This window comes from Osmerus mordax, chromosome 4, assembly GCF_038355195.1.
Source record: "Osmerus mordax isolate fOsmMor3 chromosome 4, fOsmMor3.pri, whole genome shotgun sequence".
Lineage (NCBI taxonomy): Eukaryota > Metazoa > Chordata > Actinopteri > Osmeriformes > Osmeridae > Osmerus > Osmerus mordax.
The window spans coordinates 13,161,803-13,174,927 of NC_090053.1; the positions used below are offsets into that span (position 1 = coordinate 13,161,803).

The 13,125-nt window shown below is 48.0% G+C and overlaps 1 protein-coding gene across 1 annotated transcript in view; it reads left to right on the top strand.

Annotated features, from left to right (window-relative positions):
* Nucleotides 1–1,155: 1,155 nt before the first annotated feature.
* Nucleotides 1,156–13,125, top strand: part of otud7a (OTU deubiquitinase 7A) — a 31,798-nt gene continuing 19,828 nt past the window's right edge. The window contains exons 1-6 of the mRNA XM_067234730.1: nt 1,156–1,273; nt 6,235–6,399; nt 6,517–6,735; nt 7,124–7,225; nt 7,668–7,795; nt 8,213–8,325. Coding sequence (XP_067090831.1) covers nt 1,189–1,273; nt 6,235–6,399; nt 6,517–6,735; nt 7,124–7,225; nt 7,668–7,795; nt 8,213–8,325 — 812 coding nt within the window. The 5' untranslated portion in view covers nt 1,156–1,188. The remainder of the gene's footprint in view (nt 1,274–6,234; nt 6,400–6,516; nt 6,736–7,123; nt 7,226–7,667; nt 7,796–8,212; nt 8,326–13,125) is intronic.

Here is a 13,125-nt window from a genome sequence, read left to right on the forward strand (position 1 = left end):
AATACTACAGTACTGTATGAATAGTAATCACCCACATTTGCATAACCTTTTCAGAGTTACGTGGTTGAACTGAATCTCCTTTGACTCTGTACAGTGCTGTGTGATAACAGTAGTCTCACACTGTCAGCACAGGCACTGTGAACTGAGCAGTGGTCTAAAATATGCTGGGGATTGATCTCCTTTCTCCAGCATGCACTGAGCCTCTCAGTAGCTGAATGTACATGTAACACAATGCTGGTAGTAACTAGGTCACCTAAACTCAAACATAAGTGCTGCATTTACTCATAAATAATGCATATGATAAAGACAAAAGTTGCTGGGTCTTGAACAAAGCTATTTCCCACTCATGTCAGCTCGGATGGAGGCGGTTTCTGTTTGTCCTATCTGAACATGAGGATCACTTTGTTGAGTGCGCAATCAGATCACATTTAGACTTCAGACCAAGCAACATCTGGGACCAAAAAAACTGGAAACAACAAATGCATAGTGGTGTACTGTTTCCTCCAGGGAGATAGTGATGTGGCTGACCACTTTTTGCTTCTCCCTGACCTACTACTCACAGAATGATGGGCAGGTCCCAGTGGCCAGGCAGATATAGCTGTCATTCCTGTGTCCAGCTGGTGGTGAACCCTCAGAGATCCAGTGTTCCTGCAGAATATCGCTAGGTGTTTATCTCCCCAGAGATGATGCCCGGGGTTCCATTCCTACCTAACTCCCACAAGATCATTGCACTTCACGTTGAATGGAAGCCATGCAGAGGCTCAGACTTTGTGAGTCATCGAGTTGTAGCTTTGTTTATGAGGAATTATTGTTAATCATTAGAGCCTGTACACCATATCGGCTAGCTGTGATTTAAACAAGCTCGGTGTAGCATCCCAAAAAAGTGGAGGGAACATGACACTCTGCTGTCCAGTTCTCTCCACAGTGAGTCATTCCCCCACACACATTGCTCAGAGGGCTGGTGTGGGTGTATGCACTGGGACACACCCCCCTGACACTAGTTGACCCCACAGTGGCATAAACTCTCATGGGGGAGGGTGTCATTGGATGTTTCATTCCTTCATGTACAGTGTAATGGAAATTCCCACTCTGTTTGTGTGTGTGTGTGTGTGTGTACAGATGAACTCGTGAAGCCTGGCGTCCATCAAGACGACCGCTGCAGCCTGGGCAGCACACACACATGATCACATGACTGTGGACATGGACACGGTCCTGTCAGATTTTGTTCGGTCCACTGGGGCAGAACCAGGTCTGGCTAGAGACCTGCTGGAAGGTAAGACGGCTATATCTCCTGAGGAGAGGAGAGGGTCTTGAGCAGAAGCATCAGCAGGCCAGCTTGCTGATTTAGAGGCCTGCGTGGCAGCTTTACAAGCCCGCTCCCCAGCTTTGTGCCCATTCTAAGGAACTCATTGAGAAGTGGAATGCTGATGGCACTTGTACAGCTTCCGTACAGTACACCACCAAATGCAGAAGGAGACGGGAAGAGAGCAAAGTGCTCTACATCAAAAGGATGTAGGAGGAGGTGGTGGAGGAGGAGGTGTCCATATCAGGGCCGGATTAACAATTTTCTGTGCCCTGGGCAACAAGGCTTAAGGCCCCCCCCCCCCCCCCCCCCCCCCCCCCCCCTGTGTTTGATGTGATACTAGTTACAGATGTCCAAAATTAATGCGAGCGCGCAAAAAGCGCGAGCGAATTTTTTGGGCCTTTATTTGAGCGCAAAATAGTTTTTGGAGCTTTATGTAAAATAAACTTTTTACAAGCCGTTTTTCAATTGGTAAAATCTTGGCAGACAGTAGGTAAGAAAGTAACAGCTAGCTGGCGCAGTTACTAAATGCATAGATAATGTTTAACAGTAAAATCTCAATCTAGCTTGCACCTAACTAAGTTAACATATTTGAGTGTGCTAACATTAGCAATAACGTCAGCAAGTTTGAGGTGTATGCATAGGCTAACCATTAAATTAGCAGCACATTTCCCGTATTTAACAATGATTAAACATGGACTTACCTGAAAGTGATGCACGGGCACCATCTCGCAGTCTCTTTCTTTCTTTTTTCCTTCTCCTGACTCCTGTTATCGTTTTAAGCCCATCTTAGAAAAGTTGACCTAGCCTACTGTCAAAGTTCGTCAGCCCACTGAGGGAAGGGCACCCACAGCGAGCTTGGGAAGTTGAGTGTGTAGCCTATTTGTTTTGTTTTGGGGGTGGGGCACCATCTTTTTGTGAGCATTTAAATAGGCTACATCTCTTGTTCTGCCTGTTTTGTAATATAAGTGTCTAATATTTCTATAATAAAATAATATCGGTATTATAAGTATTATAACTATGATGATTTTTCAGTTGGCTATTTTTTGGTGCCCCCTCAGGAGTTGGTGCCCTACGCACAGCGCGTAGTGAGTGTTATGGGAGCGGCGGCACTGGCTACTACTAGACTACAGAAACACTGTTTTTGACGTGATTTTAACATAACATTTTGATCGAACGAGTTTTAATAAAGTACTCACATTAAGGAAAGTTAGGACTGCGTTCATAACGTGATGTAACATTTTAGTTGACATTGTCCAGGGCCCCTTAGATGTCATGTGCCCCTGGGCAAGTGCCCAGTTGCCCTAATGGTTAATCCGGCCCTGGTCCATATGCTCAATGGAAATGGTATTTGTGGACAAGGGTTGGCTTGCATGTACACTTGTCCCCTCTGGATGATGCAATCACTTCTTGACTATCTCACTTTTGTGCGACACAGATTTGCATGGGCAACACATGAGGTTAAGGTTTGAATTGATTTGTAATTAAATTATTTAAATTGTTATTGGAAAAGATAAATATCAAAGTGTGAGAAGGCACAGTATGTGGGAGGTGTGTGAAAGGTAACAGGGTAGTTGAAGGTTGTTTTACCAAATCAAGATAAATGTTGAAATCCATTTTGAGTGCCCAACCTCCCCTATCAACATGATCTGTGATCAATACTGCTGAAATACTCTTGTCAAACCCACTTGTTTGTAGAGTCATCAGGGACATTCTGGGAAATTGCAAACAGTAGACTTGAGTGACGTAACCTCTTGCATTGCAAACAACCTCACCATTTATGCAATGGAAGCCCTTGCAATTTAGATAGATGGCGTGGTGACTGATGAATGAACTGTGGTTTTGGAAATAAATGATGTGTAAGAAATTGATAATGAAGACGTTAGTTGAGAGGAGGTGCAGCACTCCTCTAGACAGCTCCTCCTCCTGACACACCCACAACCTGCACCCACTCCAGGAAGACTTTGTGTTATCTTCCACCTGAGGTGGCATGAAAAATATAAAATGGCCTGATACTGTTGTGGTTGCACCCACAACAGTATCTATTAACAAACTGCAACCCAGGCCCGTAACGGAAACACATGAGGCCCCCCAGCAGAATAAGCCTGAGAGCCCCCCCCCCACCACCACCACCACATATGTAACGGATAATGTAATACATAATAACCCTAACCCAAAGCACACCCAATTAAGCACTTTTTCCTACTTTCTCTTTTTTTTGTAGTTTCACTCCATTTCAATGTTTTCAGTGTGATAGGAAGTCAATAAAGGAGCAAGGCTAATTTTCCTGGCTCTTGGAAAGGAGGCTCTGTTAACGCTAGGAAGCACAACACAGACAGAGCAGTACAGCTGTCAAAGTATAGGCTAACGTTAGCTACGTGGTACAGCAATGTTAGCTATAGCAAACAGTACAATACCTGTCTCTTCTGGCAGATGAGTGCATCCTTCACCGGCTGGTCGAAAAAGAAATTTGTAATTTTGGGAAGTTTGGCATTTAATTCAGAAATTTTCTGTTTTGAATGCCGCTTTTGGGCACCGCTTTTAAATGTGCGTTTCATTTTTCCTACGCTACGCTACAGTTACCTACCTATTTGCAGCGGGCTCGCCGGTTTGTGTGACCATCTGACCTACTTCGTCATGTCACTTACCTAGCTAACAAAGAAAGCACAATTAAATATACTTTCCTTTATTTTTATATCAACTCTGGAAACACAGACAAGACAATAAGACATCCCATGTAATTCAAATTGGATAAAAAAAAATAAAAAAACGGGGGGCCTGCCATGCGAGGCCCCCCATCCCTGCGAGGTCCCCCCCGCGGTGCGGGGGCTGCGGGGGTAATCTTTACGGGCCTGGGCCTGCTGCAACCCACTCCAACGGTGTGGTACACACAGACAATTTTGAACACATATACATTATTGATTAGGATTGTTCTGGGGATTTACAAACCCACTGCTGTTGTCAACCACAATAGGTCAAACCACCACTAACAGTAGCAGGGACCTCAGCATATTCTCCTGCAGGTGGGTGTGTGTGTGTGTTTGTGTGTATAGCAGTGATCACAAGGCTGCTCAATAGCATACTGATTGAACCTCCCACCACTAGCTGTTTTAATGTGATGATTAGACAGTGCCTGACATCCCCAAAACAACACAATGCTTCATTTCTGTCACTTTCAGAACAATCCAGACCGCAGAATTGCTGTCTTTTTTATTCCACCATATTCTATACAATTGTTCATATGTTATCCTAATCTCTATGCTATATTAATCTTGCTTTTAACAACTGGAAGGTATGTAGAAACATAATCTAACATTAAAAGGATATGACAGTCAACACAGGCATCTACACATAGTTGAGTTACTTATCTACCGGGTGTGTGGAAGCATAGAAGCTGTGGGAGGTGTGATGGGGCAGGGATGTGCTACGTGTCTGTAGAGACGAGGAGCCGGTGCTTCAGTCTCGACACATAGCAACCTTTCCTGTGGCTGATTGGATGATGGATTGTGTTGACACCAGTCCTCTGGTGTCGGTAGTACTAATCATTACTGTGTCACTGAGCTCTCTGTCATTCTCTTTTTCCCTCGCTCTCTCTCTCGCTCTCTCTTTCTCTGTTTCTCTCTCTCTGTGTTTTCTGTCCCATGTGTGTATGTGTACTGGGACTAATGCAGGGCGAAGACAGAGGTCCAAGAAACAATAGTCTTGATGTTCCCTTTCAAACATTACATACCCTAGTGTTCTTGTGTTAGACACCATCCTCAGCTCTGGCAGGCTGTGAGGCTGTTTTATATTAGGAGTGTGAGAAGGGACAGACAGACTGAGGTGTAAAGAGGAAAATGTATGGTGCTGCCCTCTGGAGGATGATTTAGGGACTGCAACTTCATTTGTGGAAAGATCAAAGATGCACACATTTTACATTTAGCAATTTAGCAGACGCTGTTATCCAGAGCGACAGGGACATTCCGCCGAGGCAAGTAGGGTGAAGTGTTTTGCCCAAGGACACAACGTCATTTTGGCACGGCCGGGAATCGAACCAGCGACCTTCTGATTACTAGCCCGATTCTCTAACTGCTCAGCCACCTAACTACCACAAATTAGGACAAATTTGCTGATACCTTGGAAGCCAGATTAATATTAAAGAAGCCTGTAGCCCAGGGTGGGTGGGATCCATGAAAAATATGTATATTGTGTGTGTGTGTATTAAATCTGCCGTCCATAGAGGCAGCGTGTGCAAGGCAGGATGTATGACAGCTTCATCGTGGCTGCGTAAGGAAACTGAGGAGTTAGATGATATAAAACCACATTCACACACCAACACACTCTATATGTTTGCATACATGATCATTGACACATGCTGTACTGGTCCTAAGCAGTGTACAATCTCTCACTCATTCATGAACACACATAATGAGACATATAAACATAAACAACTCAATTTGATTATGTATTTTGTGAATGTGTTGTGAATGTGTTGTGAGGACAGTTTTTGGTAGGCTCTGCTCTGAGAATGATTTGTAAGAAATATTCTGGTGGGCTTCAACAGCTCCCAGAAATATAATAAGACTCAGTCTTGACTGGTGTCTCCTATACCTGGGAGGGATTTCTGGCAGAGGAACCAGCAGCAAAAAGAGACAGATGTGTGTATGTGTGTGCGTGTGAGGGTGAGAGAGTAAGAGGGCTTGTGTGTGTGTGTGTGCCTGTCACATTCTATTATGAGATTTCACAGTCTCCTCAAAGACTCCAAACCACAAGGCTCTAAACTGCTCCTTGGATCCAAGACTGAATGGGTTTTCTTTCGATTGACAATATTGTATTTTTAAGTGCATACATTAATGTGCCTACGGTATGCAAAAAGGTTCAGTGTAGACTGAAAAACCAACATGCAAACAAATGGACTCCTGAATGTCTGTGTGTGTTGTGGCATTCCACAGGCAAAAACTGGGACTTGAGTGCGGCTCTGAACGACTATGAGCAGCTGAGGCAGGTGCACACTGCCAACCTGCCACACGTCTTCAATGAGGGCCGCTACTACAAGCCCCTGGACGACACACCCACCCATGTCAGCTGCCCTCAGAAGCAGGAGGACAGTGCCCAGGGTAAGCCATCATCCTTCCACCAATACTCCCTCACACACAGTCTCTGGCAGTCTTATTGCATTCCTGTTGATTAGTTTTAAATGGAGCCACCCATCCCATTCTCTTCCCCACCCCCAGAGAAGCGCCTGTCTCGTGGCATCTCCCACGCCAGCTCTGCCATCGTGTCCCTTGCTCGCCTCCATGTGGCCAGCGAGTGCACCAGCGAGCAGTTCCCGCTGGAGATGCCCATCTACACCTTCCAGCTGCCCGACCTCAGCGTCTACAGTGAGGACTTCAGGAGCTTCATCGAGAGAGACCTCATAGAACAGTCCACCATGATGGCTCTGGAGCAGGCCGGTCAGTCTCTCTCACTGCCTAGTCTTCCAGACATGTCGGTGTGAAACTAGCTTTATGAAAAATGGAGGTGGCTGATTAGAGTAATTTGTGGTAGAATGGTGTTCCTTCTTTATTAACGCATCAGTGTTCCAACGTACAGTATTCATTGCCTGACAATGATATTCTCTGAGAACAAAATTTGCTTGTGTTTTTTAAGAGGTGTGAACCTTTTCTGCAGCTCCAAGAACATCAGAACTTAATAGTACATCTTCGCTGGGTGGGAAATCATCTAGAAAGTTTGTTTGAGACTAATTTGGACGTAGATAAGAGGAGTCCTAAGTGACCAGTAAAACTGTGAAACTCTGAGGTGTCTGTTGGAAGTAACAGGTGGTTCTCCTGGTGTTTTCAGGTCGTCTAAACTGGTGGTCCACCATGTGCTCCAGCTGCAAGAAGCTGCTCCCTCTGGCCACCACAGGGGATGGGAACTGCCTGCTGCACGCCGCCTCTCTAGGTGAGGGAGTGAGGGTGTGTGGATGAGAGAGAGAGGGAGAGAGAAACAAAGGTAGAAAGAGAAACAAGAGAAACTAGAGAGAGAGTAAGAGAGATGAGAGAGAGCGAGAGAGAGATGACAGAAGATGACAGAAGATGACAGAGAGGGACAGAGTTGACCTTATGAGGGAAAGGAGAGCCTCATCTGTATCAGTGACAAGCCAGCTGAATGCTTGCCCAGGGCTGAACTGTGCTAGGGGAGCTAGCTCCCCTGTGTCGTACATGTCACAGCTGAGGGAGTAGATGTAATTTATACTGACAGACAATGATGTGCTAAAATACTTGGGTCATATCAGGTAAACTTGTCACTCTTTTGAGCACTGAGTTCTACTTTTCAGTTATAATGATCACAATATGGGATGTGTGTGTTTGTGTGTATATATATGTGTGTGTGTGTCGGATAGGGATGTGGGGCTTCCATGACAGAGACCTAGTGTTGAGGAAGTCTCTGTATGCCATGATGAAGACTGGAGCAGAGAGGGAGGCTCTCAAGAGAAGGTGGAGATGGCAACAGACCCAGCAGAACAAAGAGGTCAGCTCCACACTCATCCACTCTGTGTCCTCTGCTGCATCTTCATGATTTTTGATGTTCTGTAGATTAAAACCTCTCTCAGCATCAGTATAAATCTCACTGCTTTCACTACTGAAGATAGGTCAAGCTTGGACTGGCACATATGATTATGTATGGTATAGAAATAGGCCTGCATATATGTGTCGGAGCGAGTGAGATAATTACATGTTCGTGTGTGTAGGTTGGCTGCTGTGAAGAGCAGTATTTCCATGGAGACCTTCTGGTGTGTATGTGCTTGTGTGGGTGAACATTCCAGGCACCTTATCAAATGTATGTGTGGTGTGTTTGTGTGTTGTGGTCGTGTGTGGGGGTTTGTGTGTATGCGTATGCACATTTGTTTGTGTGTGGGTGTGTGTGTATGTGTATATGTGCATGCAGTCAGGGCTGGTGTACACTGAGGAAGAGTGGGAGAGAGAGTGGAATGAGTTGCTAAAGCTGGCATCCAGTGAACCACGCTCACACCTCAGCAGGAACGGCAACACAACGGGAGGGTAAGTCCCTCAGTCCCATCACACACACTCACGCTCTTCACCGCCCTCTCACAGACACTCACAAAGAACACATAAATACTCACATAAATACTGGTGCTCATGGTGTGATAAAACAATGGTGATTTGATTCATCATTTGAACAATTTTGATGAGCCATTGTGGTGACGGTTGAGAGGGTTCTGTGTATATTGTGAGTGGACTTGAAAGCAGTGAGTGTGCATGAGAGTGAAGAGGCCGATTTGATCAATATCCTCGGCCAGGCTGCCTGTCAGGCGTCTTTGACCCTGGCCACTCAGCTCCGGCCCCTGGTTGACAGGCCTGCATTAGCCCGCTCATTAATGGCTGCTACACATTAACACCATGGACGGGCTGCAATTAAAAGATTAACCTTTTCAAGGAGATGGATTCGTAAAGGAAAACCCAGACACCTTCCTAGACTATTATTTGTGTATTTGTTGGTGGACTGGCCACGGTTTTGCTGGTGTGCCAATGAGGAACATTGCCACCTACTAGCCATTATTTGTATGTGGTCTGGAAACAAATCTTTGGGCAACTGTGAGCTACATGATGTTTCTTAACTAGATGTATATGTGTGTGTGTGTGTGTGTCAGGGGGTTTATTTTAGGTCAGAGTAGCACAGTGTGGAAACTGTAATTTTGCGGTTTCCTACCTCACAGTAAAGGCTAAGTTGTGTTGTTAGTTTCCATGTTCGTTGACACATACACAGGCACACACGCTGTGAGAATTGTCAGTCAGTCACTGACTGACTGAATCAGATGCATTCATGCCTCTTATAGCAAACTGCTCCCTGTATATATCCAGAAAAAGCCCAACTCAAAAAAACTCACTAGAGCTGATTATCACTATGACTATAACTGTAAATATCTTCTCAAACTATAATGGATGTTTAAAAGGCTGTTGTAAATAGACCGTTTGACAGATTCAGTCAATTTCACACACTCATCAGCAACGTTCTAAACCTACATATATGTTTTACAGTAATGTTTCACATTAATAACTGGTCACGGGCACAGTGCCCGTGATGCAGTTAGTGGCACACAAACACAGACACACAGATTCCTGGAATTATAGGGCACAGTGCCCGTGAGGGTTAGTGACACACACACATTTCTGGAATTATAGAGCGATTGTGCAGTGCAGTGCCTGTGATGCAGCAGACAGAAATGCATTTGCATTTTAAGAATGTGGCTGCATTATTTGACTCATAAATGAAATTAGTAATCAATCATCCTATTTGCATTTTAATTTTCTTCTTCAAGAGTGCTCAATCTTTCACTTAATTAAAATGAAATTTGAGATTTTATTTTCAAAACATGCCCCAGCAAATAAATACCAAAATTCCATTTGAAATGTAAAATTTGAAAATGAAAATTAATTTCCAGAAACGCATTTTCATTTTAAGAACGTGGCTCAAAAACCTACCATGAAGAAAACAAAGAATGGTTCTCAGTTTCCCCTGCCCGGAAGCGGGTCACTGGGGCCCCCCCCTGGAGCCAGGCCCGGGGGTGGGGCTCGATGGCGAGCGCCTGGTGGCCGGGCCTTTTCCCATGGGGCCCGGTCGGGCACAGCCCGAAGAGACAACGTGGGACCCCCTTCCAGTGGGATCACCATCCGCAGGAGGGGTCATGGGGGTCGGGTGCAGTGTGACACAAGCGGCGGCCGAAGGCGGGGGCCTTGGTGGTCCGATCCTCGGCTGCAGAAGCTAGCTCTAGGGACGTGGAACGTCACCTCGCTGGCAGGAAAGGAGCCGGAGCTGGTGCGCGAGGTAGAGAAGTTCCGGCTAGATATAGTCGGTCTCGCCACAACGCACAGCATCGGCTCCGGAACCAGTCTCCTTGAGAGGGGCTGGACTCTCTTCCCCTCTGGAGTTGCCCTCGGTGAGAGGCGTCGAGCTGGGGTGGGAATACTTCTTTCCCCTCGGTTCGGCGCCTGTACGTTGGGGTTCACCCCGGTGGACGAGAGGGTAGCCTCCCTCCGCCTTCAGGTGGGGGGACGGGTCCTCACTGATGTTTGTGCTTACGCACCAAACGGCAGCGCAGAGTACCCACCCTTTTTGGAGTCTCTGGGAGGGGTGCTGGAAAGCGCTCCTCCCGGAGATGCCCTCGTCCTCCTGGGGGACTTCAATGCTCATGTGGGCAATGACAGTGAGACCTGGAGGGGCGTGATTGGGAGGAACGGCCCCCCCGATCTGAACCAGAGCGGTGTTTTGTTGTTGGACTTCTGTGCTAGACACGGCTTGTCCATAACGAACACCATGTTCAAGCATAAGGGTGTCCATATGTGCACTTGGTACCAGGACACCCGAGGTCTCAGTTCGATGATAGACTTTGTAGTCGTGTCGTCGGATCTGAGGCCGAATGTCTTGGACACTCGGGTGAGGAGAGGGGCGGACTGATCATCACCTGGTGGTGAGTTGGCTACGATGGTGGGGGAAGAAGCCGGTCAGACCTGGCAGGCCCAAACGTAATGTGAGGGTCTGCTGGGAACGGCTGGCGGAATCCCCTGTCAGAAGGAGCTTCAACTCCCACCTCCAGGAGAGCTTCGATCATGTCTCGAGAGAGGCCGGGGACATTGAGTCCGAATGGGCCATGTTCCGGGCCTCCATTGTTGAGGCGGCTGACCGGAGCTGCGGACGCAAGGCGGTCGGTGCATGTCGCGGCGGTAACCCTCAGACCCAGTGGTGGACGCCGGAGGTGAGGGAAGCCGTCAAGCTGAAGAAGGAGGCCTATCGGACTTTGTTGGCTGGTAGGACTCCAGAGGCAGCTGATGTGTACCGGCAGGCCAAGCGGAATGCGGCTTTGGCGGTCGCGGAGGCAAAAACCCGGGCGTGGGAGGAGTTCGGCGAGGCCATGGAGAATGACTTCCGAACGGCTTAGAAAATATTCTGGACCATCATCCGGCGACTCAGGAGGGGGAAGCAGTGCACTGTCAACGCTGTATACGGTGGGGATGGTGCGCTGCTGACCTCGATGGGGGACGTCCTGGATCGGTGGAAGGTATACTTTGAAGACCTCCTTAATCCCACCAACACGCGTTCCGACATGGAGTCTGGGGACATTGGGGGGGGCCTTTCTATCTCTGGGGCTGAGGTCGCCGAGGTGGTTGAAAAGCTCCGCGATGGCAGGGCTCCTGGGGTGGATGAGGTCTGCCCGGAGTTCCTTAAGGCTCTGGATGTTGTAGGGCTGTCTTGGTTGACACGACTCTGCAACATCGCGTGGACATCGGGGACAGTGCCTCTGGACTGGCAGACCGGGGTTGTGGTTCCCCTCTTTAAAAAGGGGGACCGGAGGGTGTGCTCCAACTTTAGGGGGATCACACTCCTCAGCCTCCCTGGGAAAGTCTATTCAGGGGTTCTGGAGAGGAGGGTCCGTCGGATTGTCGAACCTCGGATTCAGGAGGAGCAATGTGGTTTTCGTCCTGGCCGTGGAACTGTGGACCAGCTCTATACCCTCGGCAGGGTTCTGGAGGGTGCATGGGAGTTCGCCCAACCAGTCTACACATGTTTTGTGGATTTGGAAAAGGCGTTCGACCGTGTCCCTCGAGGGCTCATGTGGGGGGTGCTCCGGGAGTACGGGGTACCGGACTCCCTGATCGGGGCTGTTCGGTCCCTGTACGACCGGTGCCAGAGTTTGGTCCGCATTGCCGGTAGTAAGTCGAACTTATTCCCGGTGAGGGTCGGACTCCGCCAGGGCTGCCCTTTGTCACCGATTCTGTTCATAACTTATATGTACAGAATTTCTAGGCACAGCCAGGGCGTTGAGGGGGTCCGGTTCGGTGACCTCAGGATCGGGTCGCTGCTTTTTGCAGATGATGTGGTCCTGTTGGCTTCATCGGGCCGTGACCTTCAGCTCTCACTGGAGCGGTTCGCAACCGAATGCGAAGCGGCTGGGATGGGAATCAGCACCTCCAAATCTGAGGCCATGGTTATCGACCGGAAAAGGGTGGAGTGCAATCTCCGGGTTGGGGAGGAGATCTTGTCCCAAGCGGAGGAGTTCAAGTATCTCGAGGTTTTGTTCACGAGTGAGGGAAGGATGGAGCGTGAGGTCGACAGGCGGATCGGTGCGGCGTCCACAGTGATGCGGGCTCTGCATTGGTCCATCGTGGTGAAGAAGGAGCTGAGTCGAAAGGTGAAGCTCTCTATTTACCAGTCGATCTATGTTCCTACCCTCACCTATGGTCACGAACTGTGGGTAGTGACCGAAAGAACGAGATCGCGAATACAAGCGGCCAAAATGAGTTTTCTCCGCAGGGTGTCCGGGCTCTCCCTTAGAGATAGGGTGAGAAGCTCGGTCATCCGGGAGGGGCTCAGAGTAGAACCGCTGCTCCTCCGCGTCGAGAGGGGCCAGTTGAGGTGGCTCGGGCATCTGATCGTGACCACAATTCAAATTCAAATGCATTTGCAGAAATGCAAAATGAACGAAAAAACATTCTGAGTGGCGCAGCAGTGACGTCAGTAGCCGCTCTTCTTCAGCTCCCTGCTGACCGAGCTACCCATCTTGTTCGGTAGGGGGCGGTGTGCACATCTGCATTGCATTACATTGCAAATGTGCCGGGAAATTGATTGAATTGCCGGCACATGTTCGGCACTCACCTTACTTTAATAAAAGTCTATCTAACTACTAACCTGAACTTCATTGCCACAGCCTAAACTTTGCCAATCTGTTCATGAAAATAATTAATTTCAGCCTAAACCGTACAACGGAATGTTACATCCAATTCAACCAACGCAATCGCTACCAAGACGAACACAGCAGTAGTCTAGTACTGTACCGTAGTAGT